A 14,581-nucleotide genomic window follows, 5' to 3' on the forward strand; every position below is an offset into this window, starting at 1 on the left:
ATCTGCCCTGCTCTGTGCATATCAGGGGGTGGCACCCCAACTCCCCAATTGGCCCTGCTCTAAGCCCGACCAGGGGCTGCACCTAGGGATTGGGCCTGCCCTCTACCACCCGGGAACAGGCCTAAGCCAGCAGGTCGTTATCTCCTGAGGGGTCCCAGACTGTGAGAGGGCACAGGCCGGGCTCCCCCCCCCCCCCCCCCAGTGCACAAATTTTTGTGCACCGGGCCTCTAGTAAATGTAATAAAAATAAATACAGTAACATGTTCCAAATTATTGTTTTAATTAACTTAATATGCGTAAGGTTTATATACATCAATAAGCTTTACAGATCCCTAGCTGGTTTGGCTCAGTGGAGAGAATGTCAGCCTGCAGACTGAAGGGTCCTGGGTTCGATTCCTGTCAAGGGCGCATGCCTGGGTTGTAGGCTCGACCCCCAGTGTGGGACCTGTAGCTGATCAATGATTCTCTGTCATCATTGATGATTCTCGCTCTTTCTCCCTCTCCCTTCCTCTCTGAAACCAATAAATAAATATATATTTTAAAAAGCTTAACAGAGGAATGAGGCCAAAAGGACTTTAGAAGGTAAAAATAGTACTTGTTCCCAACAAGCTCTGAATTCGTGAATTTATTTATTTCAGTCTAAAATAATTTTATTACTCTCTTTCCTTCACTAACCTTTAACATGGTATAAAACAAAAAACAAACAAATATTTTGGAATTCTTTAGTGTCTAGAAATGCATGTAGAATTCTTTAATTCTTAACAGAATTATTAGTGAATGATGAAATTTAACCTGAAGAACAAAATAGGAAATTTCCTGCTGGATTGCCTTTTCCCTCTCTTAAGGAAAATCCCCTGAGAATAATTTTTAAGATATATCTAAAAGTCTAATTTGTTTCCATTTGCACCCACAAAGTAGTTTTTGACTTGCTAGTATTTGGCTTCACAATATAGTAAAAATAAGAAAACTATTTGCCTTTTTTCCCAGTGCTTTGTCTAATTGATCAGTTCCGCTGTGCCAATGGTCAGTGCATTGGAAAACATAAGAAATGTGACCATAATGTGGATTGCAGTGACAAGTCAGATGAACTGGATTGTTGTAAGTAGGACTAAAGCCTGCATATTACTCTTTAGGGAGAATTTTAATAGTATATTTTCCTTTTCTTTATGTGTGAGTTTTACTTATAATCACTACTTCCTTACTAAGAAACAACTATTAATGGTAAGCATGTTTTGCTTTTAATAAGTCCTCAAAAGACAGCAGTTTTCTTATGCACAAAAATTCTTCACAGAAACATTTAGTGTAAAGCATTAGAAAATAATAAATATTGTTTACCCACAACTAAAGTTAAGAAATTCTGAAACAATTTATAGGCATACCATGGAGATATTGCAGGCTTGGATCCAGACCACTGCAATAAAGCGAATATTGCAATAAAATGAGTCAAACTAGTTTTTTTGTTTACACTGCATATAAAAGTTTACTTAAACTATAATGTAGTCTATTAAGTTCAGTGGCATTATGTTTTAAAAAAACAGTGTACATATTTTAATTTAAAAAGTTTACTGCTAAGAAAATGCTAACTGTCATCTGATCTTGTTGGAAAATGGCGCTGATAGACTTTTTTGTCACCGGGTTGCTATATACCTTCAATTTGTAAAAAAACAATCTGTGAAGCATACTAAAACGAGAAATGCTCGTAGTTATGTGGAACTCAATCAGTAGTCTGAACATTAATTCATATTTAACATCTCCCATTTTTTTCTTGATACAATTCCACCAGTATCTCAGTGATTTTAAGAGCTTTCTTTCCCTGGCCGGGTAGCTCAGTTGATTAAAGTGTTGTCCTGATATGCCAAGGTTGTGGGTTCGATCCCCGGTCAGGGCACAAACAAGAATCAACCAGTGAATGCATACCCTCTCAAATCAATTTTTAAAAAAAGACAGTGCCCTGGCCAGTGTGGCTCAGTTGGTGGGGCATTGTCCCATGCACCTCGAGGTTGCTGGGTCCGGCATGCCGGGGTTGCAGGTTTGATCCCCGGTAGGGGACATGCAGAAGGCAGCTGATCGATGTTGCACTTTTACATTGATGTTTCTGTCTCTAAAAATCAATTTTTTAAAAGTAATTTTTAAAAAGGACAGTAAAAAAAAAAGGTTAAGGACACTTATGCCAACATATACTTATAGACCTAGAGAATGTAGGCTGAATAGCCTATAGTTTCTTCAAGGTTCATAACTATTGACCAGTGCCTGAACATATAATGTATTCCAAAGTGGTAAACTTAGTTCTGAATGCAGTTCAGCATAAGCCAGGTCTATCCTGTCAAAACTGATTTAATGGAATTTAGATAGGTCTCGTTTTAAAACTCTTTAATCTTAATAAAGACTTTAAGCTGATATTTTTACAAATTCAAATAGGATACTTACTAAGACTTGTAGAATCTATTCATTTATTCATTAACATTTTCTGGATACCTGCTATGTGCTCAGAATATAGGGTACCTGTACCAAGTTGCTCAAAGTCCTCTATGGTTGAGGTAATGGTAGGATTAGGACTTTTAAAGCTAGGTGGAGATGGAATTAAATTCTAGCTCAACCTTGTACAAGCACATTACTTATTCTTGTTAAACCTTAGCTGCTTCATCCCCGGAATGAAGATAATATTTAGCCTAGAGGTTGTGAGAAAATTAAATGATGTAATGTGTATAAAACATATGGCCTGAATCAAAGGAGATACTATTGATAAAGGTGTGCGATAAGTGATATCAAATGTGCTCTAATAGATTTCTACAAGTAGTAGCACAAAGGAGAGAGTGGTCACTTCTTTAGGAGTGAAGATGCGACTCATCAAAGAAGACTTGAGAAAAATGGTATGGGCTGAAGTTATTGGGTGTTGATCAATGAATAGCATTAATTATGCAGGTGAATGGAAAGATTACATTCTAGAAATTGGAAATACCCTATTCAGACACAGAGTGAAATAGGCACCTTTGGGAAACTGCATGTAAATGGGACTGCCAAAATATATGGGTGTGTCGGCAAGAGATAACATAGGAAAGATGATAGGGGATTTTTATTTTCTTCTGAAGAGCCTAAACATTGTCTCCAGCATAATGGAGAGTCATGGAACAACTTATAAAGGATGGCATGGCTGTGGAGTTGGGAACGCTGTAAAGCAGATGGGTTGGAGGTGATGAAATTATAGGAAGGGAAATGTTAGGCTGGTTGCTGTGAAACTTTTTTGACCAAATCAAGAGGATACAAAGACATGGGTGCACACATAAACAACTATGTCATACAACGGTATTTATCCATAGTTTGTAGAATGCATTCTGACGTTTTCTGTTTTAAAATTCTATTTCCATCCCACTAAATTGTTTTCACTATCTAGTAACTTGCAGCCTGTAATTTAAAAATGCTTAGGAGACTATTATAGTTCAGGCAGAAGATGATGAAGATCTAAATCAAGAGGAGCAGTGGTGGTGGAAAGATAGATTTCAGAGTTATTTCTGAAATAAAAAAGGTTTGGTAACCATTTAGATATAGTTGATAAGTTTAGGTTGACACACAGATACCTCATTGAGGTACTGGAGTCATTAACTAGAATATATCACAGGGACTGTAAACTGAGGTACCATATCTTGGCTGCAGATGTAATGTTTGGCTGATTTAGGTTTTTTTAAATTTATTTTTAATTTAATTTAAATGCCTTTAATTTGCCAAGAGCACCTCATTTGTTTTATGATCTGCTTTACCCCTGGCATCTAGGAAACATGACAGATGCTGGTGACGGAGAGTTCACTTTGAATGTGTTGCATTCAAGTCGCCCATGAAGTTTTTCAGGAAGTTGTTGACTGTATGGGTCTGTAGCTCAAGAGAGAGATGTGGGCTCTTCAATTTATTAATGATAATTAAAGCAGAGTCAGTGGATGAAATCTCCCAGGGGGAGTTAAATAGAGGAGGAAAATAGCAGGGGTGGACAGAACTCTGGGAACCACCTGTACTTAGGAGGCAGACAGAAGAGAATGAAGCCAACTAACGGAAACCGAAAGAATAATCTGAGATAGTGAAACTAAGAGAGTGGTATCTTGGAAGGATATTGATCAGACATTTTTGAGGAAAATAAGAGCCAGCAGCATTGAGAATATAGAGAGGCCAGTGAGGTGAAGGGTTCATTGAATGTGGCAAATAGGAGAATGTTGATCTTTGCCAGACTAGTTGCAGTGTGGTGGTGAGGATAAGAGCCTGATTTCAGTGAGTCAAGATGTGACCCAGAGACTTTAAGAATTGGAGATAGTGAGTGTAAAGTATTCTTCTTAAGCTTGGCATTAAGAAGGAATGTCAAGGCACTAGAAAGGAATAAGAAAGATGAGATGGTTGCTCACGGGACTAAGAATCTGCCTCACATGACATAGATGAAATATGTAACTGGCAGCCCCTATGTATTGTGTAACAGTAATGTTATTTTCTCTCATTTAATCTAAGGAGGGTGAGTTTATGTGGATGGGTGTTTGAGGTCAGACAAAGCAGAAGGAAGGTTTTTAAAGGATTTGCAGTTGTGAGCGATATAGTCTGACCATTCAGAATGGAATGATTTTCCTCCTAAATTGAAGAGTAATGCTCTAAATCGGATGAGCCCTTTTGCTCTTTCCCACTACTGCTAATATTGATGTCTCTGCTTCTAAAGCCTCAGATGGAGCAGGTGGATGCCAAGGGCAGGGTCTTGCTCCAGTGCTCTCAGGCCCTGGCTTTCTTTCTGAGTCCTCAAGTACTCCTGTATCAGAGGCCTGTTCCTTGCCCTCAGGCAGCAAGACTCACCCTGAAGGCATCAGCTCATTGGGCCTGAGAGCTAATGCTCATCTTTAGCCCCCAGTTTCCTGTCACCAGGCCTACATGTCACTTTTCAAACCTAAAATCCAGCCCAGGCTTGCTTTTGGCTTCACCATTCCAGGTGATTTAATGACTTTTTTAGATTCATCCCTTCTGGCCCTAAAATTTGTTGTAAGATTCTAAAATAAGTTTGTTGATTTTTAGGATATACAGAATAAAGTATGATAGATTTTAATATGTATATGTATTTAAAACTTCTTAATGGAGTTTAACTATAATTCACTTAATTTTTTTAAAATCATTTACAGTATGGTTCCCAATGTTTTGTTTTATTTTTGTTTTCACTTAAGGATGGTTCCTTTGATTCTTAATGATAACATTTATCCATAATCCATGGGGCATGATGTATATGCGTTCATAAAAAAGAAAAGTGTTTATAAGTTGTCTTCATTAGCTTCCCATTCTGCTCGCAAGACCTCTTTTTGATTACTACTTTGACTCTGCAGTTGTTTTTCATTATATAACTGTACTGCCTTGCCATTTTAGATCCAACCGAGGAGCCAGCACCACAGGCCACCAATACAGTTGGTTCAGTTATTGGAGTAATTGTCACTATTTTTGTGTCTGGAACCATATACTTTATTTGCCAGAGGATGTTGTGTCCACGTATGAAGGGAGATGGAGAAACCATGACTAATGACTACGTAGTTCATGGACCAGCTTCTGTGCCCCTTGGTTATGTGCCACACCCAAGTTCTTTGTCGGGATCTCTTCCAGGTGAGTTAAGACCGATCCATTGAGAATCAAGTCTTGGGTCCTGGCAAGATTCCCAGGTTTCCAAAATTGAAACAGGATACTACCCAGAGTCTATATCAAACTAGAGCACTTTGGATTTAAAAAATTATAAGAACAAATTTTCTCTTTTACTTTTTGCATCTTCTCTGTACACAAAAGACCTGAGGTATGGTTGGTGAAAGCTGCCAAAAGATACAAAGCAAGTACATAGACAAGCATTTCTGTATACTACATATACTGCATTTCTGGATGCAATCTATTGAAAGTGAATCAGCTAGTCATTTAGTGAAAAGTCATAAACCACAGTTCTTTAGATTCACTACCAGACAACTTTAGTACTATTGAGACCAGGAATTAAAGGAGGCCAAAAAATAGACTAAGATTTCTTTTTAGCAAAAATTTGGAAATAGCTGGGAGGTATATAATGTCTTATGTTCTCTTCTAACTTTTTAAGTGGTGACTGGGATTGGGGTTTATTCAGGCAAAGCCAAGTAACCAGAAGTTCTAAACTTGGGTAGACCATGTTGCTCTAGGGAAGTACAGCTTTCTTATCAGAGCTTTCTGGTGCCCTTAGTGTAAAGAGCCTCTTAGAAAGAGGTTCTAGGCAAAAGCCCTCTAAAAATATTTAGAACTTATTTACGTGTAACCAAGTAAACAGACATGATTTTTAAACTGTTAATGATTCTGTGTTACCAGACCTATTTGCAGTTGTAGAATTTAGGAAGTCACGTGGAAAAAATGAAAATTTTTCTTTAGCATTGGTGGTTGTGATTACAATATTTGCATCCAGTAGCTGAACAAATAATCTTCCATACATTGTATTCATGCCTTAAAAAATGGGTTTAGTTTCCTTTTGTGCAGATCTGTTGTTAGTCTAACCTGCTGCACAACCTCCACTCTCCTCAGATCCCTTAAGAGGTTGAAAACCTCTCATTTTATCTCATTTTGAAGAGCTCTGCTTCCATTCTGGGTGGGGTGGGGGCTGGGGGCAGCATGGCCTTGTCCTAGGCCAGCTCTCAATGGAAGTGTTCACTTTAGAGAGCATTCATTTCCCTTCTCCATTAAATATTCTCAATTATTAAAAAAAGAAGGCATATATTGTTTAAAAGTCAAACTCTTTGACTGTTTTATAGATCTTACTCATCTGTATTTGTCCTCCTTCATTTTAGGAATGTCTCGAGGTAAATCAATGATCAGCTCCCTCAGTATCATGGGGGGAAGCAGTGGACCCCCTTATGACCGAGCTCATGTCACAGGAGCCTCATCAAGTAGCTCTTCAAGCACCAAAGGCACTTACTTCCCTGCAGTAAGTAGTCTGGTTTCCTTCATTTCACTTTGAATGCTAAGAACAGAGGATCTCAGATTTTTAACTCAGTTAAATGTGGATGCTCAGTGATGGTAATGTAAAAAGGTTTTTAGTATAGGAGTCAGGCATATAAGGCTCAAAGAAGGCTTTATCGTCACCATGCAAGCACTTGTAAGTCTTTCTTTATGTTGGCTGTGTAGTAAACAGCATATTTGAAAGCACTGGACATTACTTTCTGTGTAGGTAAAAGTAACTCCTGAGAGGCCTCAGCACCTTCATTTATCTCATGACCTCCCAAAAGAGGAAGCACGTGGTATTTCTCCTAAGTCAGTAATTTTTCTTTAAACAAGTATAATTTGAAAAAAACAAAACCCAGCTCTTCTGAACTTAAACCAGTGACTTTTAGATTATAGACTTCCTTCTCATCACCTTGAGCTGGTTAGCCATGATGAAACTGTCGTAAGGAGTGGAGAGCCACAAACCTAAGGTCACTTCTTTGTAGAAGAAGGATTGTGCTAATAGTGTAATGGGAACGAATATGAGTAGAGATGGAAGAAGAGAAGTTGAAAGAAAGTTTGATAGTCTCTGTCTGGGATGGACCATTGTTATTTTAATAATTTCATTATTTTTCCTTTCAGATTTTGAACCCTCCGCCATCCCCAGCCACAGAGCGATCACATTACACTATGGAATTTGGTTATTCTTCAAACAGTCCTTCCACTCATAGGTCCTACAGGTAATACACCTCCTCCTCTAACACGGATAGAGGTATTTATTAGAAGGATGGGGTATTCTAATACCTCAGGCTTGATGTCGCACCAAGTGAGTAGATAATGGTCACAGAGAGAATAGGCCTCTTGTCTTGGTAATGCTGGCACTGCCCTTGTCACAGATTCTTTTCTTTCAGGGCATTATACAGTGTTTAAAAGAGAGTCACAAATGCTGGCTTTTAGAATAACAGTATAGCCCTCAATGCTTTGCAATATTCTAAGGAAAAGTTACCTATCAAAATGACTGATTTCGAAATAGGTTACTGCTTGGGTTAGGTTTGATAGAAAGTCTAAGGATATGAAGTATTGGAATAAAACTACACATGGTTCAGAGAGTTGAGAGCGCTCTAAAACAGCAGGGTTATTAAGAGCACAGAATTTGAGAGAAGCTTCTGTTCAGCCCTTGATTACATGTGTTATTATGACCTAAAATGAGGTATTTCTCATACAATTGCATGGAATAGGTCACAACTCATTAAGAGGGAGAGTGTGCCTTTGAGCTGACCTGTAGAGCATAGTGAGCAGTTTAAGCGTGAGTATTAGAGTGTTGCCCTACTTGTCTCTCTTATTTGAAAGGCCAACAGTCAAGAGCTTGATATTCTTTGTTTAAACACTTAGTGCCCGGTATTTAATGTCAGTCCTCAAGTGCCTGTTATCTTCTAGATAAGGTGTTTCCTAGTATTCCAGTCAAATTGCCCTGAAGTAGCTGCATAGATGTGTGGAAATCAAATGGAAACTTGTTATAGTACCTCATTCAGAATTCTCAGTTCAGCTTAGAGATAATGGCTATTTGAGATAGGCTTGATACTGAACTAAACGTTGCTTTTCCTGCTACAAATTTGTTTTTAAAAAGCTAAAATAAAAAAAAAAAACAGTGGAAAAAATATCCTCACGTGAGGATTAACAAATAAATTAAAAGCCAGGATAGAAAGGCAGAAACCTGAAAATTGGAAAAAAAGAAAGACCTAAATATTTATTTTAAACCTTTAATTTCTTTAAATTGAATAAAAAACTGTTTGATTATAATGAACATAATTACATCAAAACCAGTTTTTAATAATTTCCTATGTCTCAAATTAAGCCCAGTTTGTTTCTTCTGAATGAAACTTATCATTTGTTGAGATTTTTGTCTAAAATGGAACTTGAAAGAATTTTGTTAATTCTGTTACCTTCCTTTCCCTGTTTTTTCCCCATGAAAATGGAAGTATTGGGCTTTTTAAATGTTGAGCCAAGAAATTTTATCAAGGCTCTTTTATCTGGACAGAAAGATAAGACCTAAAAAACACTATGATATCATGTTGATATTGGTAGTAAAAAAAAAAAAAAGTTGGAAGAAACCTGCTCAGCAGGTTATGTGACATTTGGTCTTTTGGCAACCTTCTCTTTTGAGGCAAGTCCTAATGCTCTCAGACGGTTTGTATCCTGGGGTTTAATCTATGGTACTCTCTATCACTAGGTATTTTGTGGATTACTTCAGTTTTGCACTTGCTCTTGCCCCTCTGTTGCAGTTACTGTGTTTGATGAGAAAGCATATAAGATTAACTTTTCTATATTTAGAATATAAGAAGTTGCAGGTAGAAATAGAAATGATAGAAAAACTAGCACGTTAAGTCATCTCTTATTTTTACTAGTATGATCCTCTCTTTTCAGTGCATTTTTCTTTAGTTAGTCATGCTACAAACTTTATTAACAAATATAGATTACTTAAAAAGGTAAGAAGTAAGTTATGTCAAATACATATTAAAAGTTCACTGGTCCTCTATGGGTATTTAGAATTTATCATTTTGATGTTGAGGTAAAGCTGCTCTTATGACCATACGCTTGTCTTTTGGAGAATCAAAACCTTCTCTGAAACCACAGCAGTTTCCCTTTGCTGATAGGAACAGTAATGGGATAGATATGCCCCTTAGGCTGTCTATAATATTCAGTCTGGCTTGTACAGTATTTGATTTTTAAACAGAGAATGAAGTCTTCAGACATCACTAAATTATTCATCAGGTAAATTATAGAGCCGTTGAAGAATGTTGAAGGAACATACACACTTTTAAGTAGTATAAAGTGTGTGAAGACCCACTCTGGCTGGCATGGCTCAGTTGGTTGGGGGTCATCCCCTGCACCAAAAGGTTGCAGGCTCGATTCCCTGTTAGGGTACATGTCCCGGTTGAGGGTTCAGTCCTTGGTAGGGGGCGTGTAGGACCAATCGGTGTTTTCGCTCTCAGATCAGTGTCTCTCTCTCTCTACCTCTCCCTTCCTCCCTCTCTAAAAGTCAATAAAAAATATATTTTTAAAAAAGTGTGAAGACCCATTCTTCTTACAGACCACGCAGAAATTATATCTAGACTAAGGGCTGAATGTATAACTGACAGATTTCCAAAAATAACCATTATGTACAACTTTGAATAGTTCTTTTTTATTTCTTTATCCAGTTTAATGTAAAGCTATATGAGCACATCCAGGGTCTAGATTGAGTTTATCTGTGCATTTCCATCCTATTCATTTTCAGTTGCCTCTAATCACATTGTATTTTCAAATATAAAATACATGTTACCTTCCACTTCCAATCTGCCTTTGAAAATTACCTTCTGGTCTGTGCAAATTTAGATTGTAGTTTATTATCTTCAATGTGAAGTTTATATCTAATACCTCTGTATTTTGATAGGAAAAAACACTTTTTCATAAAACTAACTCTTCTCTTGGTTTTCTCCCTATACCAGCTACAGGCCATACAGTTACCGGCACTTTGCACCCCCAACCACACCCTGCAGCACAGATGTTTGTGACAGTGACTATGCTCCCAGCCGGAGAATGACCTCAGTGGCAACAGCCAAGGGCTACACTAGTGACTTGAACTATGACTCAGAGCCTGTGCCCCCACCTCCCACACCCCGAAGCCAATACTTATCAGCAGAAGAGAACTATGAAAGCTGCCCACCTTCACCATACACAGAGAGGAGCTACTCTCATCACCTCTACCCTCCGCCACCCTCTCCCTGTACAGACTCCTCCTGAGGAGGGGCCCTCCTCCTCTGACTGCCTCCAATGCAAACATGTACATACAGATTTGGTTGAGATCTGGAGGGGGGGAGGGAGATACTAGAGAAGGATGAGGCAGACCATGTACAGTTAAAAATTATAAGTGGGGTAGGGAATACTGGAGATATTTGTACAGAAGAAAAGAATATTTATATATTTTCATAAAACAGCAAATTTGCTGCTTGTGCCATAAAAATTTGTATAAAAATAAATTTGTACTAAAAGTTTTATTTTTGCAAACTAAATACACAAAGCATGCCTTAAACCCAGTGAAGTGACTGAGTACAAGGAAACAGGAATAATAAAGGCATCAGTGACCAGGAATGTCTGGGCTTTATTGATACCAAAAATAAAAGTAGAAAAAGAAAATTTAAGTCCATTTTAGAGCAGCTTGGAAGTAGCCAGATTGCCTTCATGTTTACTAGCACTTGAGGGCCTACAAGTATAAGAAATCATGAAAGAAAACGGAATTAATATTAACTTTGGACATAGGACTTCGTTTTCTCTAGAACCTGGCAATTTTAGTGAGGAAAACAGATACAAAAATCCAATCTGGGTGTTGCTGTTGTCGGAAGATCAGCTGTCTGGTGATGCTGTGGGGCTGATGGTGTGCGCAGCCTCCTGTCCCTCCCTCAGAATCCACACTCGCCTCTAGAATTTCTCCTCTAGGGGTTTTCACTCTGCTCGCTCCTCCAGCAGCTCTGTAGGCTGTTTGCCAAGATACCATGATTTATTCAAAGCTTGTTATCTGAAGATTGATTAAATGGAATTTTCTAAATTAAGGTTTTATTTTAATATACTCGCTCCACTCTCCTGTAGGCTCAGCTCTTCAATTTGACTGCTGTTTGTGCATAATGATCAAAGGTTAGACATATTATTGCTCCTCTTCTAAGATTGTTTTAATGCTCATTAAACTGTCTTTTTACAACACATATAGGCAACGTTTAAGAATTACAAATTTAACCGTATGTTTTTGTTGTAAGTTGATCATATATCCTTGCAGTACTTTCAGCATGTAATATCACAGTATAAAATCATTTTTATATATATTTTTCCTACTAAAATATTAAAATATGTTCTGGTTAGAGACAATCTATATAAAAGGAGAATGTTTTGTTATCATTAGGGTTTCCCATTAGTAACTGTTCATGACATTTTTGTGTTCTTTAGGCCAATTTTTCTCAGAATGATGTCTGCATACATACCTCTTCTAACGTGTGACATGAGTTTAATATCTTTCTTGTTACCTAATGTGAATATTATATTTTTTTCAAATTATCTAAATTATCCTTATAATCACCTCCTATATATATATCAGTGTGTGTTCTCTCTTATCCTGTTATGGATTAAGATGATTTAACAAATTTAACAATACGGATTAAATGAGAAGGCAAACTATTAACCTCTCAGCCGTCAGAACTCGGTGGAGAGGATACTGGAAGGCTCTCTAACCTGCCTGGCCTGCATGGTACGGGCTGCTGCACCCCCAGCTGTCAGGGCTGACCTGTGGGACGATTCTAGCGCTGCGTTGCCACCTTGCCAGAAGTTAGTTTCCTGCTTTACACGTGTTTCCAGCATTCTCTGCGAAAATTGAATGTGTTTTTAAACTAATGTATTTTTTACCTTAGCAAATGTTGGTCGTTTATTGCTGAATGGTTTTTTAAAATTCCGTCTTGCTGAGAGGCCTCTCTGGATTTAAGGGCCCAACGAAAAACAATGGAAGAAAGGATTCAGAATATCAGCAAGGGTGAAGTAATTCTTTAAGCAATTAAAAAATGCCTAAGTAAGCTTTTTCAAGAGAAAAAAATGTGGTTTCAGAATACTGGTTAGATTGCTGGGGACACCTTATAAGAATCCGTGCGCCTTATAAGAATCCTGTGCACTTGATTTTGCATATGAATAAATGGTGATCCAGCAGTGTCTTGCATCTCAGTCAGCAAGTGTAACTCTTCCTGTGAAAGGAACAGTGTGCTCACAGCCCAACAGAATGGACACAGAGGTGCATTCTGTGACACACCGCGGGCACTTGATGCTTAAATGAAGATGGAAAGGTTAGCAATAACTGGGTATCAATTAGAATTTGAGAATTCTATATGTTTACATTTTTTAATGTGCATCTTTATCTGGTGGGCTTCCCATGTGGAAACTTGCACTATTATGAACTAAGAAGAATATTGCCTTGTTGTGTCTCAGTCCAAGTGCTTGTACTGCGATGGCAATGGCCTCTTCTTGCAAAATGCTAGTTTGTGTGCCAATTGAAATTATTTGAAGGCGTTTCAGCTTAATCTCAGAATCCTCTTTCTGGGGTAGTTGAGATGGATTTTTAATGTTTTGGGGAGTACCTTTAAAATGAGAGGATTGTCAGAATTCAGGAAGGATTTATTGGCCCTCAGGTTAAATGGACAGTTAAGCTTAAGTAAACTTTCTTGATTATTAAACACAAGAGCTTCAATTAGAAAAACTAAGGATAAAAAAACCCCACACATCATGACAGCACAAATTGGGAGAAAAAAAAAATCAAAAAGGGTTTTTAATTTGATGTATTGTGAGAGTCATCATCCATGAGTAGAGAATAAATAAAATTTCATTAGATTCCTTAAATAAAAAAGTATTTATTTCGAACATGTCTTAAAGTATGCCCACTTACTGATATGTTCAGGGTTATCTGAGAAATTAACTTTAGCAGAGCATATGTTCAGTGCACTATAGTAAGCTGTTCCGCATCAACATGGTCTTTTATGACCCTGAACTTTTCTGACTTTGAACTTGGCTCCTGCAGAGCCCTGGTCTTCTGAACAGTGGTCTGAGGAGTTCTGCTCTGAACCGTTAATACATTTAACAACTATTCTAAATGGATGTTATGTACTTAGAAATCTAGTACCGGAGGATAAGTCAGAGGTGGGGTGGTTTGAGCAGTAAAATTTTAGGATGTTTGAGGATTGCATTTGTTCATTTAAAAATTCTCTTAAGTCAATAATTTGTATAGGGCCAATTCATTCGATATTAGGATATAAAAATAGCCTCCATTTTTATTGGTTTAGTTTTGGGGGAAAGGCCCATTTGCTGTAAAGGCCCATTAATGAAGAATACTTCAGGTACAGTTAGTAGCTGCAGCTTACCTGGCCTGTTAATAAACTGTATATATATATGTGCCCTGATACCAATAATCATGATAGACATTGTTTACTTCTGGTACTAGAGGGGTTTTCCTGAAGCTCCTCTGCAATAGATGTACTGCTGCTGTTCCCTGTCTAGTCCTGTGTCTAGATTAGATGCTTAGACATGCAGTTTTAAGATTGTTTTATCTCTTGCCACTCCATTGGTTTGCATGCTATAAGATCTGCATATTGGTTACCATTTCACATCTAACAAAATTCAGAAACAGAAATCTTGGGCTTTTCAAACCCCAAATATGTCATGCTTTATTAAGTTATATAGTGTGGACTGTGCATATGAGTATGTAAATATTAGTCAGCTGACAAATATTTGGACATCTACAAATGAGACTGTACACTAGGTGTAGACATGAACTGAGTCATAAAGAAGTTTATAATCAAATTTGTTTAAAACACGTTCTCAGAATTTTTAAACTAAAGAAATTTAATTTTATTTGAATTACTTTCCTTATCCCAAGCCTAAAATGAGCCAAGAGAAATAACAAATGATTTTAGAAAGTATTGGTGCATGTGTGGTTTCTGTCTTCTGGAATGGCATCATTTCATAATAGTCTGAAAAGTTAGCTCTTGAAATTTTCAATGTTTTAGACAGAATTTGGACCTAAAATATGTCATTTTACATTTATAATTTTGAAATTATGAGTATTGTAAATTTATATGCTCAGGGTATT

At 37.5% G+C, this 14,581-nt stretch overlaps 1 protein-coding gene across 1 annotated transcript in view; it reads left to right on the forward strand.

Moving 5' to 3' along the window:
• The window catches only part of LRP6 (LDL receptor related protein 6), a 134,678-nt gene extending 120,365 nt beyond the window's left edge, over positions 1-14,313 (forward strand). Inside the window, exons 19-23 of the mRNA XM_015561665.1 lie at positions 988-1,098; positions 5,377-5,607; positions 6,795-6,931; positions 7,570-7,667; positions 10,416-14,313. Coding sequence (XP_015417151.1) covers positions 988-1,098; positions 5,377-5,607; positions 6,795-6,931; positions 7,570-7,667; positions 10,416-10,710 — 872 coding nt within the window. The 3' untranslated portion in view covers positions 10,711-14,313. The remainder of the gene's footprint in view (positions 1-987; positions 1,099-5,376; positions 5,608-6,794; positions 6,932-7,569; positions 7,668-10,415) is intronic.
• The last annotated feature ends 268 nt before the right edge of the window (positions 14,314-14,581 follow it).

This window comes from Myotis davidii, unplaced genomic scaffold (genome assembly GCF_000327345.1).
Source record: "Myotis davidii unplaced genomic scaffold, ASM32734v1 scaffold1017, whole genome shotgun sequence".
Taxonomy (NCBI): domain Eukaryota; kingdom Metazoa; phylum Chordata; class Mammalia; order Chiroptera; family Vespertilionidae; genus Myotis; species Myotis davidii.